Source organism: Panthera tigris, chromosome B3 (genome assembly GCF_018350195.1).
Source record: "Panthera tigris isolate Pti1 chromosome B3, P.tigris_Pti1_mat1.1, whole genome shotgun sequence".
NCBI classification, from domain to species: Eukaryota; Metazoa; Chordata; class Mammalia; order Carnivora; family Felidae; genus Panthera; species Panthera tigris.
In genome coordinates this window covers 54,359,754-54,379,586 of record NC_056665.1, presented here as the reverse complement: position 1 = coordinate 54,379,586, position 19,833 = coordinate 54,359,754, and the positions used below count along the sequence as shown (strand labels likewise).

Sequence of the window (19,833 nt, the reverse complement as noted above, 5' to 3'; positions counted from 1 at the left end):
TCTATGCTTCATAATGATTATTTTTCCATCTTAAACTATGTTTTCTACCAATAAGAGCCAAAATTATGCTTGGGCAGATCTTTTAAGGATGATTTACTGACATTTATTGATTTCAAGATTTTTTAAAGATGAATTGGTAAAAGACATTTATACTGACCTCATGGATTAGACTTGAGTTAAACATGCTGCTACAATTAAAGGGATACATTTGAATTGTATGATATATTCTTAAATACAGTCCATTTCTGGTTTCTCTTGACACTCTTCTTCTTCACAGTTGTAGTCTTCTGTTGATGATGTTGATGATGAGAGTGATGCCAGAAACTCTCTCTCAGTTCGAGCTTCAGAACGCTATTAAAATAATACATAATGAAAGACTCACAAATTTTCCTGGATACTTGAATGCGAGGTTACTACACTCACTAATTATCAAGACAAGAAGAATTACCTTTTTTTTTTTTTTTTTTTTTTTTGGCCAAGATGGATTTAGGCTCATTTACTTTTTAAAAGCTATGTGATATCACATAAACAATCACTTTCAATTCTTTCAGCCCTCAGCTGTCTCTGTCACTTAAAATAGAGAAACTTAGATAAAAGACACTCTACACCTTACCTCTATTCACACTAAAATAGTTATCTGGATGATAATTCAGATAATTCAATTTGTTTGTAGAATTTACTTTCTTCCCACTTTATGCTACCTCTTCTCAAATGCCTCTCTGATCCACAGGGCACGCTTACTGCTCTGGGAAACCCCATCCATGCCTCGCAACCCTTTGGGGTGTGTCTAGCAGGTCTCATTTGTATGTGTGGAACAGTGTAGGACAGGTATACAGGTATGTGGGTAAAAGTGGGTTCTGGGATTGAGTAGGGGTGTTGGTGAGTCCTTATGTGTTCATCAAAAGTGGGCAGAAATGTTTAGCCATGTGGTGATGGTAAGTGAATGGCTTTCTCACAAGAAGGTCTTCCTGAATTACATGAAGATTTAATCCAAAAAGTAATTTGCTGCTATAACCAGATAATTGAGACAGCAGCAGTCTTATGGCATAAATTATCCAGAAAATTATCACACTTTTGTATTATTTGATGACTGTTTTGCTCATTAATGTGCATCTTAAACACTAGACATCATCATCTTGAAGCTCAGTTTTGGAGAGTCTGAGGCAAAGCTAGTTTTAATATTTCTCAAAGGACAACAGTCCTATTTAAAGGACTCAGAAATCCATTCTATTCTAAAATAAACTGCAGGTGCATTTTCATCTTGAAAGAAAGGTAAACGCTTGAGAAAGCTTAAGTGAAATATGCTGAATGAATTTTGAGTTTTTAAACACCCAATAATCCAAAATCTGAAATGATTTAAAATTAGAATTCTTTGTTTTTTAATACTATTCCATTTTCCACAGAAGATCTGTGGTTGGTACATAATTACTTAAAGATACCTGAATTACTATAAAAAAAAAAAAGTGGTACTTTCCATTGCTTTGCTATTCTATTTAAACTTTTCATCATGAGATTCCTTCTTGCAGTAGGTGACTAAAAACTTCCATTGTGCCCTCTGCTTTGGAAGACACAGTTGTTCTAAGCCAGGGATCTACTCTTGTCTTGGTGTCTGGCTTGAAGAAAAGAACTAGTTTTCAATCAAACCATCACCAAGTGTCATTCTAGAAATTATGAGAGATTTCAACCTTTTCTGGAGAGGATGGGGCTAGGGCAACTGGAAAAAAGCTTTATGAAGAAGATGGAATTTGAGCAGGGCCCTAAAGAATGAGTCGAATATGAAAGCTGGGGAGCAGGCACTGCAGATGAGTGAATGTATGAGTATGGGCGAATAAACATGGTGTGTCTGGACACCCCGGTTTGTTTGCCCTGGGATACAGTGGAGGATAAGATAGGTTATGCTGGCTGGAGGTAACTTTTGAAGAGCTCTAAGTCTAGCATTTAGATGAGGGGTTGCCAACCAGGAGCCCACAGGCCACATCTGGTTTGCAGATACATTTAGTTTGGCCCCTAAGTATTTAAAAACTTGGGGTTCTCATCAGAAATTTTATAGGAGAATCTGGATTATGGATGGTGAAAGATCTGATTATCCCCTGCCCTCCATTCCTGGGGGCGGGGGGCGGACAGTGAACTTAAGCTGAGGTATAGCTGCTTTGTTTAGATGATGTTGGACTCTTCAGTGTGCTACAGTTTCCAAAACTTGTAGTTTCCCTGATACTCGGCCCATGTACCATTTACCAGCCGAGGTCACCTGCCCTTCACCAGCACACTGGCACAGTGGCTTTCTTACACTAAATAATTCTCTGTACCCATGTCTCTAGCCGTAGTAGTTAGGGGAGACCAAGAAAAATGGGAGAAAGAATTTTTTTTTGGAAGTAAAGAATAGTCCTATTTGTTTAATATTAAACATGCAGGTGTTCTACTCCCTTCTCTCACCTTTCTGGCTCAAATAGAAATTTGATTAGATGATCTACTCTCTGTTTTTGACGTTACACTAGTGGCCAGTGAGGACTGTTCTTGAAGACATGCTAAAAATAAAAAGCTCTCTCCTACTCCTGACCTCAGCTGGCTCAACCTTCAGATTTATTGCACCCCTTTCTCTACATGTCCTTGCCTGCTGGAAGGGAAGAGGAACCTTCAGATTTAACAGAAGTGCCCATAATTTAAAGAGGAGCCAAAGAGGGGGGGACAAAGAAAACTGGAAAGACAGAGCAGGCTCCTTTATTTTCTTTCTTACACTTGAGTCCTGTTTAGAACCTTATAATTTCTGTCTTATGTTGAGGACAGGGACCATTCATCTAATGCATTCATTGGAATCCAATGTATTATTGTTGAATTATTAATGGGAAATAAAATATGACTTCAAACAGTGATAAATTTTCTATTAGTTTGAAATTTTGACTGCATTTGGAGGTCTTCAGTTGCATGAACTGTCCATGGTCAGAAGCAAGGGATGAGGATAAGTGGGCATGAGGTTGTCACTAATATGTAAAACAGAGATGATCTTAAATGTGCATGCAGATGATTAAATTAAAATAGCGTATTCTACCTTGTCACTCATTGTAACTTGGATGTGAAACCATGCAGTGCTATTGAATATTGTCCAGTCCAATTAAGACAAGGTAGAGAGAGAATTGTCAACTATTTTCAAAAAGGAAACATACCAGTTTATGTAGGAACTTGTCAAAGTCATTCTTAGCTTCGTAGGGTTTCTTGGTAGCCTTTGCCTGGAGTCTAATCAAAAAATTTTTTAAAAATCAGTAGCCAAACTAATTGTTTTATACTGACACCAACTAAGAGCCAACATTTACACAAAATTTAATATTCTGGGCATCTGCTGGCATTTTACATATATTCATTCAGTTACTCTTATGAAGTAGGCACTACTGTCGCCCAGTATTATAAATGATGAAAAAGGCTCAGACAGGTTCAGTAACCTGTCCCCCAGTCCTCCAGCTAGCACGTCATACAGGATGTGAACCCAAGCAGTGTGACTTGAGCCTTCAGTTCAACCACTGTGTGCCACTGCTCCCCAGGAGTGAAGCATTCTCTTCATGAGATGATTTACACAGTATTTGCTGAACTGACTTCACTCTCCCGTCTCCAGTGCAGACTTTAGGGGGCGTCAGTGGGGAGGGAAGAATAAGGGACTGGCAGGGAGAGATCTGGGGGGAAAGAGCGGTGGAAAAGGCTAAAGCGTGAGGGTGCTCACTGGACTGGAAGCCCATGGAGGCAGGAATCCAACAAATCTATCATGATTTTTGTCACCAAGTACTCATTTAAGAAATACTTATGAAGGAGTTGAATAGCTGAATTTAGGAGGCTGCAGAAACCTTTCCAGACATCTATGGATGAGGGGAGAGGCAGAGCTGAGCTAGGCTAGGCCAGGATGGGTAAGAACTTGGTACAAGGGAGAAACATTAGCAAGAAAAACACAGCAGACAGAAAGGAAAATGAAAAGGGATAGATGGCTATTAATTTCATAGCAATTTTCAAAGGAGACATTTTAAATGATTTTTTTCCTCCATGGAATTTGTAGGAAGAAAACATTTCTGAAAATTCCAATATACTTTGCTAAAGCATAAAGTTTGGGTTAGCCCACCCCCCGCAAGGCTGCCTGTAGGTTTTTTTTTTTAGCACTTGGCATAGGGCACCCGGGACAGCACAGCAGGGCTAGTTCTTAGGGTCTCCTGCATTAGAGCCACGCGACAAACAAATGCCTCCTCAAGTATTCTCTGCTTTATCTCTGTCCATTTTATCTCCCCAACTGGCTTTTCTCTTCACTTATTATTCCCCTCTGGGTCTGTTCTCTCCTGCTTTCCTCAAATCTGGCTCTCACAGCTTGGGTCTCTTTCTCATAGTCCTAACCACACTCCAGAATATCCCTGCTGCCCTTTCTCAGTAACACCCTTAGAATCTCCCTCAGGTGCCAGTCATACTCAATTCTGGTTCACCTCGCTTTGTTAAAATCAAGCCGTCTTCCAACTCACCCTTTTAACTTGCAGTGCCCTGTTCCCTTTTTAAAAAATAACACTTTTATTGACATATGTCTCATACCATTAAATTCACCGTTTTAAAGTGTATAATTCAGGGGCGACTGGGTGACTCAGTTGGGTAAGCGTCTGACTGGTCTGAAGCGTCTTGTGGTTTGTGAGTTTGAGCCCTGCGTCGGGCTCTGTGCTGACAGCTCAGAGCCTGGAGCCTGCTTCAGATTGTGTCTCTCCCTCTCTCTGCCCTACCCCACTTGTACTCTGTCTCTCCCTGTCTCTCAAAAATAAATAAAAACGTTAAAAAAATTTTTAAGTGTACAATTCAGTGCTTTTTTAGGACACTCACAATTTTGCATCATCCCCACTACCTAACCTCCATTTTTCTGTTTGCCTTTCCTTTCTTCTCCAGGAGTATCTCTTTCAAAGATTACAGATAGACTTGTATGCTGTGCCTACAGATTTAATAGGCATATGAGATTTATATACACAACTGAATATTTCCCCTTTAATTTCTCCAACTGTTATGGAACCTGGTCGGATCACCCGGCTGAAGAACCAACCGGCACATGGCAATCTCGGAAGGCAGGTGGTTTATTTTACACCAGCGGGCTCAGAGGAGATCACTCTCCTGAGGTCTGAGCCCCAAGCTTAAGCAGAGGGAACAATTTCTAGTTTGTTACTTCCGCATTCCCCATTAGTAATTTGGTGCGCTGGGCAAGTGGGATAGGAAGAAGAACCTGGAAGGGGAATTTCCCTAGCAGTCCTGTCGGCCATCTTATAACAGATTTTTCCCTATCACAACAATGTCCCATTGCATAAAACATATCTGAGCGCTTCTTGCAAATTGCTCTGACTATTCTACATTCTTCTGTATATTCTCAGTGATGAGAAATCCCATCCCATACAGATTTGATTTGGGGGAACTTGTAAACGTCACCTGGGATCAGATCTTGTAATTTAGGTATTGTGAAGGGGAAATTTGAGTGATAAGATTTTTCGTGAAAAGTGAGATAAGATTCTAAAGTAATAGGCTAGATTTTCTCATGTGACTGGGAAACTGGCTTTTTAACTTTGATTTTATTTATTTAAGGTTTTAAGTAATCGCTACACCCGACATGGGGCTCAAACTCACAACCCTGAGATCAAGAGTTGCAAGCTCCATTAACAGGCAGCCAGGTGCCCTAAAACTGGCTTTTTTTTCTTTTATAATTTTAAAATGTTTTTTATTATTATTTAATATTTGAGAGAGAGAGAGAGACAGAAAATGTGAGTGGGGGGAAGGGCGGAGAGAGGCAGACACAGAATCCCAAACAGGCTCCATGCTCCGAGCTATCAGCAGAGCCTGACAGGGCTCAAACTCATGAGCAGTGAGATCATGACCTTAGCTGAAGACAGACACCCAACCGATTGAGCTACCCAGGCACCCCTCTCGAGAAACTAGTTTTTGTGTTTTTTTTCAATTTAAGTATAGTGTACACACAATGTAAGTTTTGGGTGTATAACACAGTGATTCGACAGCTCTGTAGGAGACTCGCAACTTAAGTTCCAAAATAGGAATTAGAAGATGAATGGCACACAGCTGTGGCTTGTCTGCAGGGCTGCACTCACCTGTCAATTTTTGGGCACGTGAGTATGCTAAAAGTCGGTTAGTCTCAATACTTTATAGTTTTCCTTTTTCTACTCTATTTATAAAATAAATGTGCCTCCCAAAATGTTTGTATCTATAGCAGAAGAGGAACAAAGAACTAGCCCAAGAGAGACCAGCTAAATAGCCTGTTTTTCTAGTTTACGTCTTCCGGAGGGCAGGGCATGTTTATGGGTTTATTTTTTAATGTATGAAATTTACTGTCAAATTGGCTTCCATACAACACCCAGTGCTCATCCCAAAAGATGCCCTTTTCAATACCCATCACCCACCCTCCCCACCCTCCCACCCCCATCAACCCTCAGTTTGTTCAGTTTTTAAGAGTCTCTTATGCTTTGGCCTTGAGCTTAAGCCCTAAAGGTGGAGGAGTAAAAGGAGATAATGTTTAGCAATGAATTAAATTAGTAGAGTAGTTGATTCTGTAGACAAAGAAACTTATTCAGATGGACAGTTAAGTAGAAAATCTCTTTGCAGATACCTGAGTTGATGTATTTTTAAATAAACCTATCGTAGCTTTATGTAATACACTTGCTCAATTAAAATGTTTTTAAGCACTAGAAAGTTGAGTAAGGAACAAACCTATCAAGCTCCTTGTCAATTCTTTCCTGCCGCTGTCTTAGGAGTTTTATTTCTTCATTAATTCTGTGCTTCTCTCTATAAAATCAAAATTTCGAGTTAAATTTTAAAGTAAAGCAGGCATTTCTACTTGGGAAAGAATAAATCAGCAATTTGCTGACTTCTAGATGTGAGCAAAAGCCCCTCACAGACCAGTTCTTCAACATCCCCTCCCTACGCACTACGTGGTGGGAGGACGCCTCCAGCCCAGCCCCTCCTATATATACATACCAAACGCATAACCCATGACACCTGAGTAAGGTCTGGACTCCACCTTGCTGCTTCAGCAGGGGCCCTCTTACAAAGTGTCGATGCCTGTGTGCGCGTGTGAATATGTGGTGGGGGTTGGAGGGCTGGGGGAGGTGGGAGGGAAATGGCGCCCCTCAGAAAGCAGATTTTCTACAAACTTTTGTCCTGCTCGCTGGATAAGACCTACCTGGCTGCTCTTCCATTTATCTCTCTTTGTTGTATTCCATTCCTCAATACTGCTCCAACTGCCACCCCTGCTCCAGCGAGCTCATCCTGCAAACAACCTTTCTGTGCTCCCAGGGCTCATCTTTGTAAATCAACAGTACTCCAATCTCTGTTCCCTGGAGCTCTCTCCTGGTCTCTCCATGCTGGGATGCATCCCTCCAACCACAGTACAGCAAAGTTTCCTTCCTTCCTTCAACCCCCTGATACTTGCCATGGCTCCACAGCTCTAACGTACACCCTTGACACTTACTAGAAAAGAATCTCCAAATCTCTTAAGACACTCAGAAGTGACTCTCCTCACCGGTAAAATAAGGAGCTTAATGCAGATGATTTCTATGATTACTTCCAGCTCACAGCACTTATGATTTTACATTTAACAACAGTTTGGCATCAACTTACATCCTAAAATCCTTTTGATTCTTTGCAAACTGTCTTTTTGCTTCTTTTATGATATCACGGTAAGTCGGAGCAGGTGGTGTGATTGGCTTATGGTTAAGGAAAGATTTGTAATTAGGAACATTTGGGAGAGTAGGACAGTATCCATTACTGGGGGGACCAAGAGGGCCATCTCGCCCAGGCTTCCCATTCATGAAGGGTCTCAAGTGTGGACATGAATATTACGTCCAGATTTAAACTGAGAAGACAGAAAGAAGGAGGATCCATTAGACCACGTTAAACTGTGTCCCATAATCTGAACTACACCACCCACAGTGCACTCAGACTTAATAGTTTCTTAAATTCTGTAATTACCTTTTTTTGTGGTGTTTTGTGTGTGTGCCTGTGCATGCACACATGCATGTGTATGTACATTAAAAGCAGCAATTTGTTAAATTAAATATTTAAAATGTATCAAAATTTTTTAACCTATTTAAGCATTTCTTCATTTCTACATATACCAAGAACCTCAAGGTTTCTTGACTTCTGAAAGGCTCCGGAGGTGCATGGCAGTGTATGTTGGTTGCCTTAGTTATTACAGGGAAGAAAGATGGTAAGTAGAAGGTGTAAGTGTGCTGTTAAAAAGCCCGGGGCTCTTGTCCCACCTGTTTCTGGTACAGCCTGTGGTTGTGCTCCTAACCCTGGTCTTAAACCCACATTCGTGCCTAACAAAGCAGGCACTTCCCTTCTGAATTCCCTTCCCTTCAGCAATTGGCGAATGACTCCAGGAGGCAGCTCTCGGTTTGTGTTAAGAGAAGACCTTAGCCTCACTGATAAACCAGGAGCTCTTTAAACCTCTGTGATTGCCAAGACACAGGGCATGAGACTGTCCTTGTATGGCCTCCGCTCCTCCTCCTGAAGCACTCTTCAGTATTACCTCTGTCTTTCTCTGACTGCATTATTTATGGTCTCTTTCAAGGCTGTCCTTGATGCTCATTTTAATCTTATTTATCTGGTATGAGAATGTTAGGAGCAGTCCAGTGGATTTGGTCTCCGGAGGCAGGACCACATAGGTACTTAACTTTATGACCTTAACTTCCTGAGCATTGCATCTCAGCTGAGGTATCTAGAAGGAAAAAGATGAATGGCTCCACAAGAAAGATTCTCAAAATGAACTTACATAAAATTCATGTCTTTCCTATGAAGCTCTAAACTACTCAGGAATTATCTTCAATCACTTATAATTGGAAAATCAAGGTCTTAGAATCAAGGAAAAGGTCACCTGGTTTTCTCTGCACTCAAGACTACTTTCTCAGCAATGCTAGAAGCGGTAAGTTCTCTGGGTTGGTCACAGAACCTGTTTAAGCAGGATTTTTTTTTTTTAATTTTTTTTTTAACGTTTTTATTTTATTTTTGAGACAGAGAGACAAAGCATGAACGGGGGAGGGGCAGAGAGAGAGGGAGACATAGAATCGGAAGCAGGCTCCAGGCTCTGAGCCATCAGCCCAGAGCCCGATGCGGGGCTCGAACCCACGGACCGCGATATCGTGACCTGAGCTGAAGTCGGACGCTTAACCGACGGAGCCACCCAGGCGCCCCGGCTTTTTTTTTTTTTTTTTTTTTTTAATATGAAATTGATTGTCAAATTGGTTTCCATACAACACTCAGTGCTCATCCTTAAGCAGGCTTCTTAACAGCATCACTGACCATAGAGGGAAGCAGTGTTGACAGCAGAACACACTCCATCCTACCAAGCACAGAGTTTGAGAGGTGCTGGGTGATTATATTACCCTAAAATGGATCAAAAGTCTCTGAAATAGGCTTTAGAGAAGACTATTCATTGATACGTTCCAAGTTTTCTTTCCCCCTTAATTATATCTAGGTTTTAGAATAAGATTTTCCTTCAAGAAAGAGAGGAGCCTGACTTCACTGGTTAATGTCACAATGGCATATGGTTCCTGAACTTATGGTTCCTGATGGAAAGTTCATTTGTACTGTGTAGGTGGAAATTAAATCAGTACTCTGATAGCATCTGGCACCCCAGGAGGCAGACCAGCAACTGCATGTGCACAGGACGAATAATCATTATTGGCTTCAAAGACTCATTCAAGATACAGCCCTTTTCAAGGCACCATGAAGCAAAATTGGGAAGTCAACAAAGTGTGTTTCTTCAGTATCCTTTACTCATCTTCTCTCTTGATGCTCTTATTTCAGGACTCTCTTAGCTCTTCCTCTCTCCTTGGCTGGCACTGATGGGCCATTACCCAAAGATTGTAGAGGGAGTGCTATCCTGGAGACTGAGCTCTGGTTCTGGCACTGTGGTCAGAACTTACCATTTAAGACATGGTAGCCAAGGTAGTTAGCCAGGCTGGCCCTCTTTTTCCTTGTCTGTAAGGGATGGGGGTTTAGTTAGGTGGTCTTGTGGCTCTCTTCCTGTTCTGATTTTCCATGAAATAGAATATGAGCCTATTTAATTTCAGAAGTTCAGACCCATCACTAAGGTAAGGGCAAAAGGCTAAGAGAGATGTGGGATGGAATTCGAGATTCTGTAAAGGAATGAAGGAGAATTTGTTTATTAATTGGGTATGGGGGCTGGATGAGAGATAGGGAGGGGGAGAGATCAAATGTGACTAGGATAATGATGGAATTATTTTATAGAGATGGGGAAGTCTGTCATTTTGGACGATGTACTACAGGGGATGAAAAGGTATTTTAATAACGGGCATGTTCAATTAGAAACTCTCAATAAACACAGATAGAGATCAATGGGAGTAGATATGAAAATGGAGACTCTCTTCAGAGGTGATGGTTGAAACAGTGAGAATTAATGAGACCCTGGGGAAGAATGAAGTGGGAAAAGAAAGAATCTTGATGAAGAGAGATTTTAGGGATTAGGAGTAGAAGAAGGGGAGGAGCCAGGAACTGGTATAACTAACACAGTAGCATATACCAAAGGAGAGAATCTCTTTAAGAAGGAGGAGTGACAAGTAAGTCAGTCATAAAGGTCGATTTGAAAACAAATAAACCTAATTGGGTGATACCATTACTCATTCAACAATTACTTTTTGAGCACCTGTTGTGTGCCAGGCACTCTTCTGGACCCTGGAGATTGAGCAGTGAATAAGATATAAAGGTTTCCACTCTCATATAGCTCATATTCTAGAGCATGTACACTTTCCATAAACCATTCACCACAGAGAAGTCAACGTATACTCAAATTAAGTCCCCTGTTTAAAGGGGGGCATAACAAACAAATAAACTGATTAAATAGTGGTAAGTACTATAAGGGCAGTAAAACAGTGCATGAGAAGAGAATGGCTGGGAATGTGTTTGGGGGTGCACAACATTAGCTAGAGAAGGCCTGAGTATCAGAAGAAATGGAGCTGGCCGTGACATTTGAGTAGGAGAAAGGGCAGTGTAGCTGGAGTAGAGTGAGTGAGGGCAGAGAGGTAGGAGATGAAATCAGATAGGTGGGGCTGGGTCTTCTAAGGGACTTCGTAGCCGATGGCAAAGTGCAAGAGGAAGCTGTTGGAAGCTTTTAAGCAAGGGACTTAATTGAATTATCCCTTGACTGTGTGATGAATGGCTTGTGGAAAGTGGAGAAAAAGGGAGGCTCTAAAGGGGGCTTTCTCCATAGTTGAAGCGAAAGTGGTAGCCGTGCTTGGACTAGGGTGGTAACAGTGGAAACTGGATAGTTTCAAGATATGCTTTAAAGGTGGAGATGATAGAATACAAGGCTATTTTAAAATAGGTGTCCTACAGCCTAAAGATGAAATAATATTGTAGACATAGAATATAATATTATATTCCCTTTCTTTCTTTCTCTCTTTCTTTCTCTCTTTCTCTCTTCTTTCTTTCTTTCTTTCTCTTTCTTTCTTTCTTTCTTTCTTTCTTTCTTTCTTTCTTTCTTTCTCTTTCTCCCTTCCTTTCTCCCTCTCTTTTTCTTCCTTCCTCTTTCTCTTTGTTTCTTTCCTTCCTTCCTTCCTTTTTTTTTTTTGGACATTGGAATTTCTAACAAAATATTTGGGGCACCAAACCTGGTGGTACAGATGACAGTTTGGGGCAGGGGGTCCGGCCTGTTGGCCAGCTCTTAAATGATCTCAGGTCTAATCAATACCTGTGCAGAAGGCTGACATTGCACTTCTCCTAACAGTTTAACACCTGGGCCCAGGAAAGCGTGGTACCAACTTAAGTTAGCCTGCTTCTTGATTAGTATACCAAACATCGTAGGCGGCTAGAGTTAACTAAAAATCCTCAAAGACACTATATTTTAGGTGGTGGTAAGGGGGTGGGGCAATAGTTGGAAATGGAGTGGAAATACAAAGAGTTAACATTTGTTGGATATCCAACATGCACTGTGATGGGATCTTTACCGTATCTCTAGAATTCTGCTTGAGATTCTTGACAAAATAAAAGGGTGGCTGGCGGCTTTACTTACATGAAAATAGCTCTACCCCACACAGTCTTGTTTGTTGCCTGACGGAGGGCATCCCAGGAACCCTTTTCCTGGTCACAGCCTCATTTTGGACTGGGTTTCTGTTTTCAGTGTGCTTCTGAGGGCAGTTCATTTTACTCTGGGAGAGACATTTCATAGTGATGTAGGTTATATTTGAATAGTAGCTATTATTGAACAGCCAGCTTATCACCTGGAATTTCCTGTTTCCAACCAATTGTTCTGGCAACCTATGGTCAGAAACACAGCATTGTCTTCAGAAGTTACATCCACGAGTTCTGATCACACTGTACAAATTACCTTGTCTTCAGGGACCTTCTAAATGAACCTACTGGAATAAGTGTCCATGTGAACTTCAGTTTTCTCTTGATATGAATCAAGTCTGAATGGTAAAATTCCAAACTAAAACTTTCTTAGGCTGGATCCAAGTTACTTTCAAACTTTGGCTTTGAGATTTCATTCTGCGTAAGTAACATTTTTGACTATTCAATGAATGACAACTTAAGGGATACATTAGTGTCCTCAAATCTAAAAGAGAAGTAGTGAAAGCCTCATTTTAAATAATTATAGTGGACAAAAACTAAACTTCACAAAATCTGCTCATTTTGACAAATGTTTCAGCAAGACTTAAAAATATTACTGTGGTAATCATTTCTCAATACAGGTGAGTGAAATCACCATGCTGTACACTTGAAAGTTACACAATGCCATATGTCAATTATATCTCAATAAAAGTAAAAAAATATATTACTGTACAAAGAATTATTATAGTAGCATCAGTGTAATCAAAAACCAAGAAAAAATTATCCCAGGATCCCACTTTCCAAAAAATAAAACTATTTTCATTTTCTATGTGCCTTTCCATCTGTCATATACAAATATATATTTTACATTATTGTTATAATGGCATCGTTGCTTTCTTTATGCCACTATCATAATTTCGCCATGCATCCAAATTTTGTAGTCCTTATTTTAATGTTTGCAAAAGATTTCAGAGTGTTTGTACCAGAGGGGCTCTACTGCCCTGATGGAAAAATTGTGCTGGGTCTTCTTATATGAAATAACCAATTTCTCCCCTCTTCCCCAATTGTGTTTTCCAGTATGACATCCCCCCTCTCCCTCCCCACCTCCAAATCCAGCAAAGGAGGACTGTGTCTCTCTAAACTCAAGTCCTTTTGAGTTCTGGGGAAAGACAGCCGTGTTCTTGCTTAGCTTGGGCCTGGTGTGATGCTCATGATTGAAAACAGAGGCTGTGGTCCAGTTCATTGCATCAGCAAGAAGCCTGCCAGTTATGCCAGATTTCCACCTTTCGTTTTTTTCCCCCTTTACCTGTCACAGACTGTGAAAAAGTCCGGCAGCTTTATTGTTTTTTTAATTTTTTTTTTAAGTTTATTTATTTTGAGAGACAGAGAGAAAGAAAACACAAGCAGGGGAGAGTCAGAGAGAGGGAAAGAGACAAGCAGGCTCTACGCTGCCAGCTACAGAGCCCAACGTGGGGCTCGAACTCACAAACTGTGAGATCATGACCTGAAACGAAACTAAGACTCAGATGTTTAACTGACTGAGCCACCCAGGTGCCCCTATTTTTTTAATTTTATTTTTTTTAGGTTTTTATTTATTTACTTTGAGAGAGATGGGGGAGGGGGATGGGCAGAGAGAGAAGGAGAGAGAATCCCAAGCAGGCTCCACACTGCCAGTGCAGAGCCCGATGTGGGGCTCGAACCAACAAGTTGTGAGATCACGACCTGAGCCGAGGTCAAGAGTCGGATGCTCAACCGACTGAGCCACCCAGGCACCCCTAAGTCAAGCAGCTTTAGAAGAAAAGGCTTAGCAATCTTCCTGAAACAAGCAATACCTGAAGATACCCGGTTAATATCTGTCTTTACTTTTACTTTTTAATATCTGTCTTTACTCTTCTGGCTACATTTAGTGATTGAAACTCTTAAGATCTTCTCCTGAGTAAAAATCAAAGAAAGCTGCATATCATTCTTTTTGTAGAATGATGAGCACAACTAATGATGTATTTTTCCTAAAGTGTATAGGGTCTTGAGCTGCTGAAATTTAATTTGCATGCTGCCATTTCCTGGTAATATTTAATTTCTCTCTCAGATTGCCTGTTAGAATTTCACAGATTTTATCCTTCTCCAAAGTCATATTGTGCTCTTGAGCATGGTTCCCACGATGAAGTATTTATGAGTGAGACCAGGCTTGTCACTCTGACCTAATTGGATTTTCTTCCTTGAACATTCATTATGTACTACTGGTATTAAGACACAGAACTATGTTTTTTTTCTTATAAATTATTAATTCTGAACATATGTCATTATTAAAATGAACTGGGTATACGTTCTTTATAAGGTCATTCTCATTGCCCACAGAATTTGGTCAGAGTTATATACTTGTGCTGTGAAATGAGTTCTGGGCTGCATGATGTTGATACTGACTAAAACGTCAGCACTTTCTTGCACTATTCAGTGGTGATGGCTTTTAGTAGACTTCTGTTAATGTCTGTTAATGAATAGCCTAATTTTTATCCTCATTGGATACATAAAGTCATCAATTTCCCCCAACTGTGTAGAAAATTAGAGCACTTACAGCTTATAAACTATGAAGAACGGCTCTATTTTATTCCTTGGGGATGACTGTGGCAACATGTTTTCCAATCCCACTGTCTGAACTGACCTCACACTGGGTTTCCTCATGTAATGCTGCATGGAGTTTATATGGCCAGCCACTAAATGGACAAGGAGCCATCTGAGTACAAATAAAATGGTCCTGTTCTAGGACTTCACAGCAGCTGTGGTTGGGATATGACACACTAAAGCCTGGAGGCATCCTAAAGACCTCACTTCAGACTCTGGGTTATTTGACCTCCCTTTAGAAACACACAGTATTTGGAGCACCTGCGTGGCTCAGTTGGTTGAGTGTCCAACTCTTGATTTCCGTTCAGGTCATGTTCCCAGGGTCATGGGATTGAGTCCCTCATTGGGCTCTGTGATAAGCATGGGGCCTGCTTAAGATTCTCTCTCTCTCTCTCTCTCTCTCTCTCTCTCTCTCTCTCTCTCTCTCTTTTACACACACACACACACAAATAAAAATTAAAAAAATAAAGTTGAAACACAGAGTATTAATGAAACAAGGGGACTTAGAAATTGTAGGGTCCATTTTGATTATAATATAGATGAAGAACCTAAAGCTTCTAGGAAGGAAGTACTCTGTCTTTGAGAAGTTGGGCATGTGTGAAACTCAGGAAAAGAATGTCCCACGGGCAAATTTTGCTTCTGTCTGTCAGAAGTACTGTTCTAGAATGAAGCTACAGGAGGCTGTGCTGGCTACCCCACATCCCTTAGATATATTTCTTGGAGTATCTTTAGAATTTCTAATGAGATTATCAGGTTTCAGACCAAAGTATCCGTTCTACACATAATGCTATTGTGTAAGTTATAAAAGGAGCCGAGGCAGAAAACAGTGGCCACAGTCTTGTCCTTTATATATGAGAACTCATTTAATTCCTAATCCTAAACACTGAATTCTTAAAATAACTTAGCCTGGGGCCCAAACTGATCTTAGAATAGTTGTCTTCTGCTTACTGTTTACCTTTGCTTACACTTCAAATATTTTAATGTTAGATTTTACAAGAGTGTCAAACATCCACAACACAACCATGTATCCAGGAATTTTTTAACCAGTGATTACCAACCCCATGTGCCTTATTCTATGGGAGACAGTGCCACTGTTGGAATCTCACTCTGGTATTACCTGTGAAATAGGGGTTTTAGTAAGTCTCATTATTTCATACTTATTATTAGCAGTGGGTTTATAGCAGAGTTCAGAAAATTGAGGGAATAGGGTTACCAGAAATATTAACACAGGCTTAACTAAAAGCATTCAACAAACTTGACAGAGCATTTACTAGGCATGGAGACACAAAGATGAGAAAGACGTGGTGTTTGAATTATGGGACTCAGTAGGAATGAGAGATAACAACAGGCAGTTTTTCAAGTGGAAGATAGAAGAACTATGAAAAACAAGCACAAGACTCTAAAAGTCTAGCAGTCGGTTCGGCTTTAGTGCAGGGCTGTGTCAGATTGGATATGCTGCTACAGCAACTTAGGTAGTATTCTGTCACCAATGACAGTATTTCCTGCCTTCACTGTTGAAGTGCTTGGCACCTTCACACGGGTACCAGTGCTGGTTATGGAAGAGGTATTCAGGAGGTGTTTAGTGTTCTTGGCCTACTCAACAAGCATTCTTACTGAGATTTCGGGGTAGCTGAATCATAGATTTCATCTTGAGAAGCCTGGTCATCATCAGAAAGTTAACTGTGTTTGCTATATTGTTTAAGAAATCCGGGAAGTATAATATATCTTTGAAGAAAATTTTCATTAAAACAGTTAAAACAAATTTTGATGCTTTAGACGGTTGGCTGTAGTTATGTGGAAAATTTAGTCATGGGCAACAGTTGGCTCTCTGATACGACTGGATAAACAACTTGTTGATTTATTGATTCCACAACGTTTATAGTTTATACCCTTGCATAGATACAGCGCAAGGGTTGTTTGGACGGAAATTAGCCATCCCCATTCTTTCCATCAACCCTCCTCCACTCACAAGGCTACACCAAATAAACAAACAAATTTTGGGTTTGTTTTGCAAATTTAGCACCTTGTTTGTAACTGTATTGAATACCTAAGCCCCTCCTATAAAAACAGAAATTCTAGAGCCCCTACTCCCCTGAGATGGGCCAAATTGGATTACTACTCACAAAATAGAAACAAATGGATGTGAGATAACCCCCAAAGGAGCCCATTTGTTTGCTCTTAAGTACACAGGACTTCAGCTGTAAATTAGGATAGGGTTTCTACGTTGGGAAATCTTGGAGCATCTCACTGAATCACTTGGAGCCATAAACTGGCAGTGATTTTTATGGGGTGAATGCAAAGTAACAGTGCAGATTTCATTTAGTTTCTCCTTTGCCTGCCCACCTTCAGGGAAGAGAAATAGTTTAGGTGAACACAAAATTATAGTCAATTTTTGTATTTAATTGAGATACTGCTTTTCAGTCCTAAATTCTAAGCATTCATAAAGCTACAGCTTTTCCACTTGATTTTTTTTTTTTATTGACTAGTAGCATGTATAGTAAGAATATCCATTTTTTCCCCAATGGTTGAAATCATTTAAACTATTTGAAAATGAAATTTTCTTCTGTTATTTGATATAAATTGGGCTTTACCACATGTATAGTAATAAAAAAAAAAAACCTCAGGGTGCCTGGGTGGCTCAGTTGGTTAAGCGTCCAAGTTGGGCTCAGGTCATGATCTCGCGGTTTGTGGGTTTGAGCCCCGCGTCAGGCTCTGTGCTGACTGCTTGCTCAGAGCCTAGAGCCTGCTCCAGATTCTGTCTCCCTTTCTCTCTGCCCCTCCCCACCTTACACTCTGTCTCTGTCTCTCTCAAAAATAAATAAACATTAATTTTTTTTTTTTTAAAAACAAACAAAAAATCTTAACTCTAACTCTCCAAGATGCAAATCCCTCCTGCTTCCCCCTCCCCCCTTTTTTCCCCAATGGGCCATGTTTATAATCTAAAATCCGAATTGCAGCTAAAAAATTGATACAACTCGTCCCCTGGAACCTGATTACCTAAAGCACAAAAGTCTATTCATTCCATTAGTTTACTAACTAGTTTGCTGAATTGTGGTTTGTGTCTTGTGTATTTTATTAAAAGAAACTTAAAGAAAAAAAGGCTAAAGAGAACTTACACTGGGTCTACAAGAAAAAAAGGCTGGATCTTAACAAGCAATTTTGTAATTGTCTTTGACTCAAGGTGGCTGCAAAATGCTTACAATACACATGTGCATACTTAACTCATGTAACACAAAACCTTTGTTCCTCAAGTTCTTAAAAAAAAGGTGTGATGTTCATTTGCTACACCCCCCCCCCCATTTTTTTTTTAACTTGGCTTACACTCTTAACTGGCAGTTTGCAAAAGGAGGAAACTTAGAAACCTACTCGACAAAGTTTAGAATAGCTTCAATTAAAAGTCATCTAAAAATAAAAATAAAACCTCCTTTTCTTTTCTAAGAGCAAATTTAAATACTTGGGTGTCACTTATGCTACCATGCTTCTATGATGTTTGTCTGCATATAAAGTGCTCTATTAAATAAGTCAGATATATTTTTTAAATTTAAAATCTCTTTTAGACTCCACCAAAATCTCTTTTAAGGAGTCCTTGAGAGCCTAGCAGGAGAGTTAACAAGGTTATTCTGGTAACTGACCTAAATTATCATCAGTGGGAATTAAATAAAAGGAATCCACAGATCAAATATCTGACTATCAAAAGGCAATCAAAGAATTTTATACAGATCTAGGGTACTTATAAAGTTATTGACCCAGGGGGCTTGTAAAGAGTGGTAAGCTTTCTTCTATGGATTGAAGCCATGAGATACAGTGCAAAATTCTGCATGATGCTAAAAGTAGTTACCCCTGAGCAAAAAAAAAAAAAAAAAAAAAAAAAAATTAAACAAAACTAGGATACAAGGGACAAAATCCAACCAAAATAAGTAAAATATGAGAGAGAATTAAATTTGTTGATAATTTTGTTGTATGGGTGAATAATGATGAATAAGATAATAGGTAATCTTGAGTCACTCAACGTTTTTTTTAAATTTCTTTTCAATGTTTATTTATTTTTGAGACAGAAACAGAGCACAAGCAGGGGAAGGGCAGAGAGGGAGACACAGAATTTGAAGCAGGCTCCAGGCTCCGAGCTGTCAGCACAGAGCCCGACGCGGGGCTTGAACCCATGAGCAGTGAGATCATGACCTGAGGCAAAGTCGGACGCTTAACCGACTGAGTCATGCAGGTGCCTCTTAAGCCACTCAACTTCTAAAATTAGAAGTCTGCAAGTAGCAAGGCAAAACAAAGTTCTGTACATACTGGCTGTCTGATATCCCAAGTGACATCTCAAGTTCTGTGAATAGATTAAACTTTCCTTCTTACCCAAGACAGTGAGGTCCATAGAACATTTTTATGATGATGGAAATGTTTAGTATCTGCACTATCCACTATCCAACAGTCACACACAGATAGTGAGCACTGGAAATGTGACAGTATAACTGAAGACCTTTATTTTTACTTATAGTTAATTTTATTAATTTAAATATAAGTTTAAATAGCCACACATGGCTAGTGGCTAACATATGGGACAGTGCATTTTCAAAATTATAAAAAACATAATAAATACCTAATTCTATGAACATATTTCTATTACTTTATTTCTTTTTTCTTTTTTGAATGTTTACTTATTTTTGAGAGAGAGACAGACAGATAGAGTGCAAGCTGGGGAGGAGCAGAGAGAGAGAGGGAGACACAGAATTTGAAGCAGGCTCCAGGCTCTGAGCTATCAGCACAGAGCCCGCGGGGTTCAGAACTCTTAAGCTGTGAACCTGAGCCAAAGTTGCACATTTAACTGACCAAGCCACCCAGGCGCCCCTCTATTTCTTTAAATCTTGCTCAAAATAGTATATATTATCACTTTATGTAATATTGTAAAATATGATTGAATAGATCACATACTAGCCTTGGTTTTCTCACTATATGTTTATCTAGTCAAAACTATTAAGTTTGTTAACTCTTACTTGGAGAAGCTATCAAGGTATCAGAACAGTGAGAAAAAGAAAACCACCTTTTCCACAAAACTGAGTGTACACAGTAAGAACCAATGAAAGGTCCATCTCTTAAATTATTTTCAGAATCTCCCTGAGGACATTGTGAGTCTTGCCTTTT

The 19,833-nt window shown here is 39.9% G+C and overlaps 1 protein-coding gene across 6 annotated transcripts in view; it reads right to left on the bottom strand.

Annotated features, from left to right (window-relative positions):
- The window catches only part of FAM227B (family with sequence similarity 227 member B), a 213,586-nt gene that overhangs the window by 11,768 nt on the left and 181,985 nt on the right, over positions 1-19,833 (bottom strand). For 3 of the 6 annotated variants that reach the window (XM_042988904.1, XM_042988910.1, XM_042988905.1), the window contains 4 exons: positions 7,621-7,698; positions 6,712-6,786; positions 3,162-3,231; positions 64-351 (listed from right to left, as the gene is read on the bottom strand). In XM_042988904.1, coding sequence (XP_042844838.1) covers positions 229-351; positions 3,162-3,231; positions 6,712-6,786; positions 7,621-7,698 — 346 coding nt within the window. In that variant the 3' untranslated portion in view covers positions 64-228. Of the gene's footprint in view, positions 1-63; positions 352-3,161; positions 3,232-6,711; positions 6,787-7,620; positions 7,699-19,833 lie in introns of those variants that run through there. The other 3 variants (XM_042988909.1, XM_042988907.1, XM_042988906.1) reach the window with 2 other exon arrangements.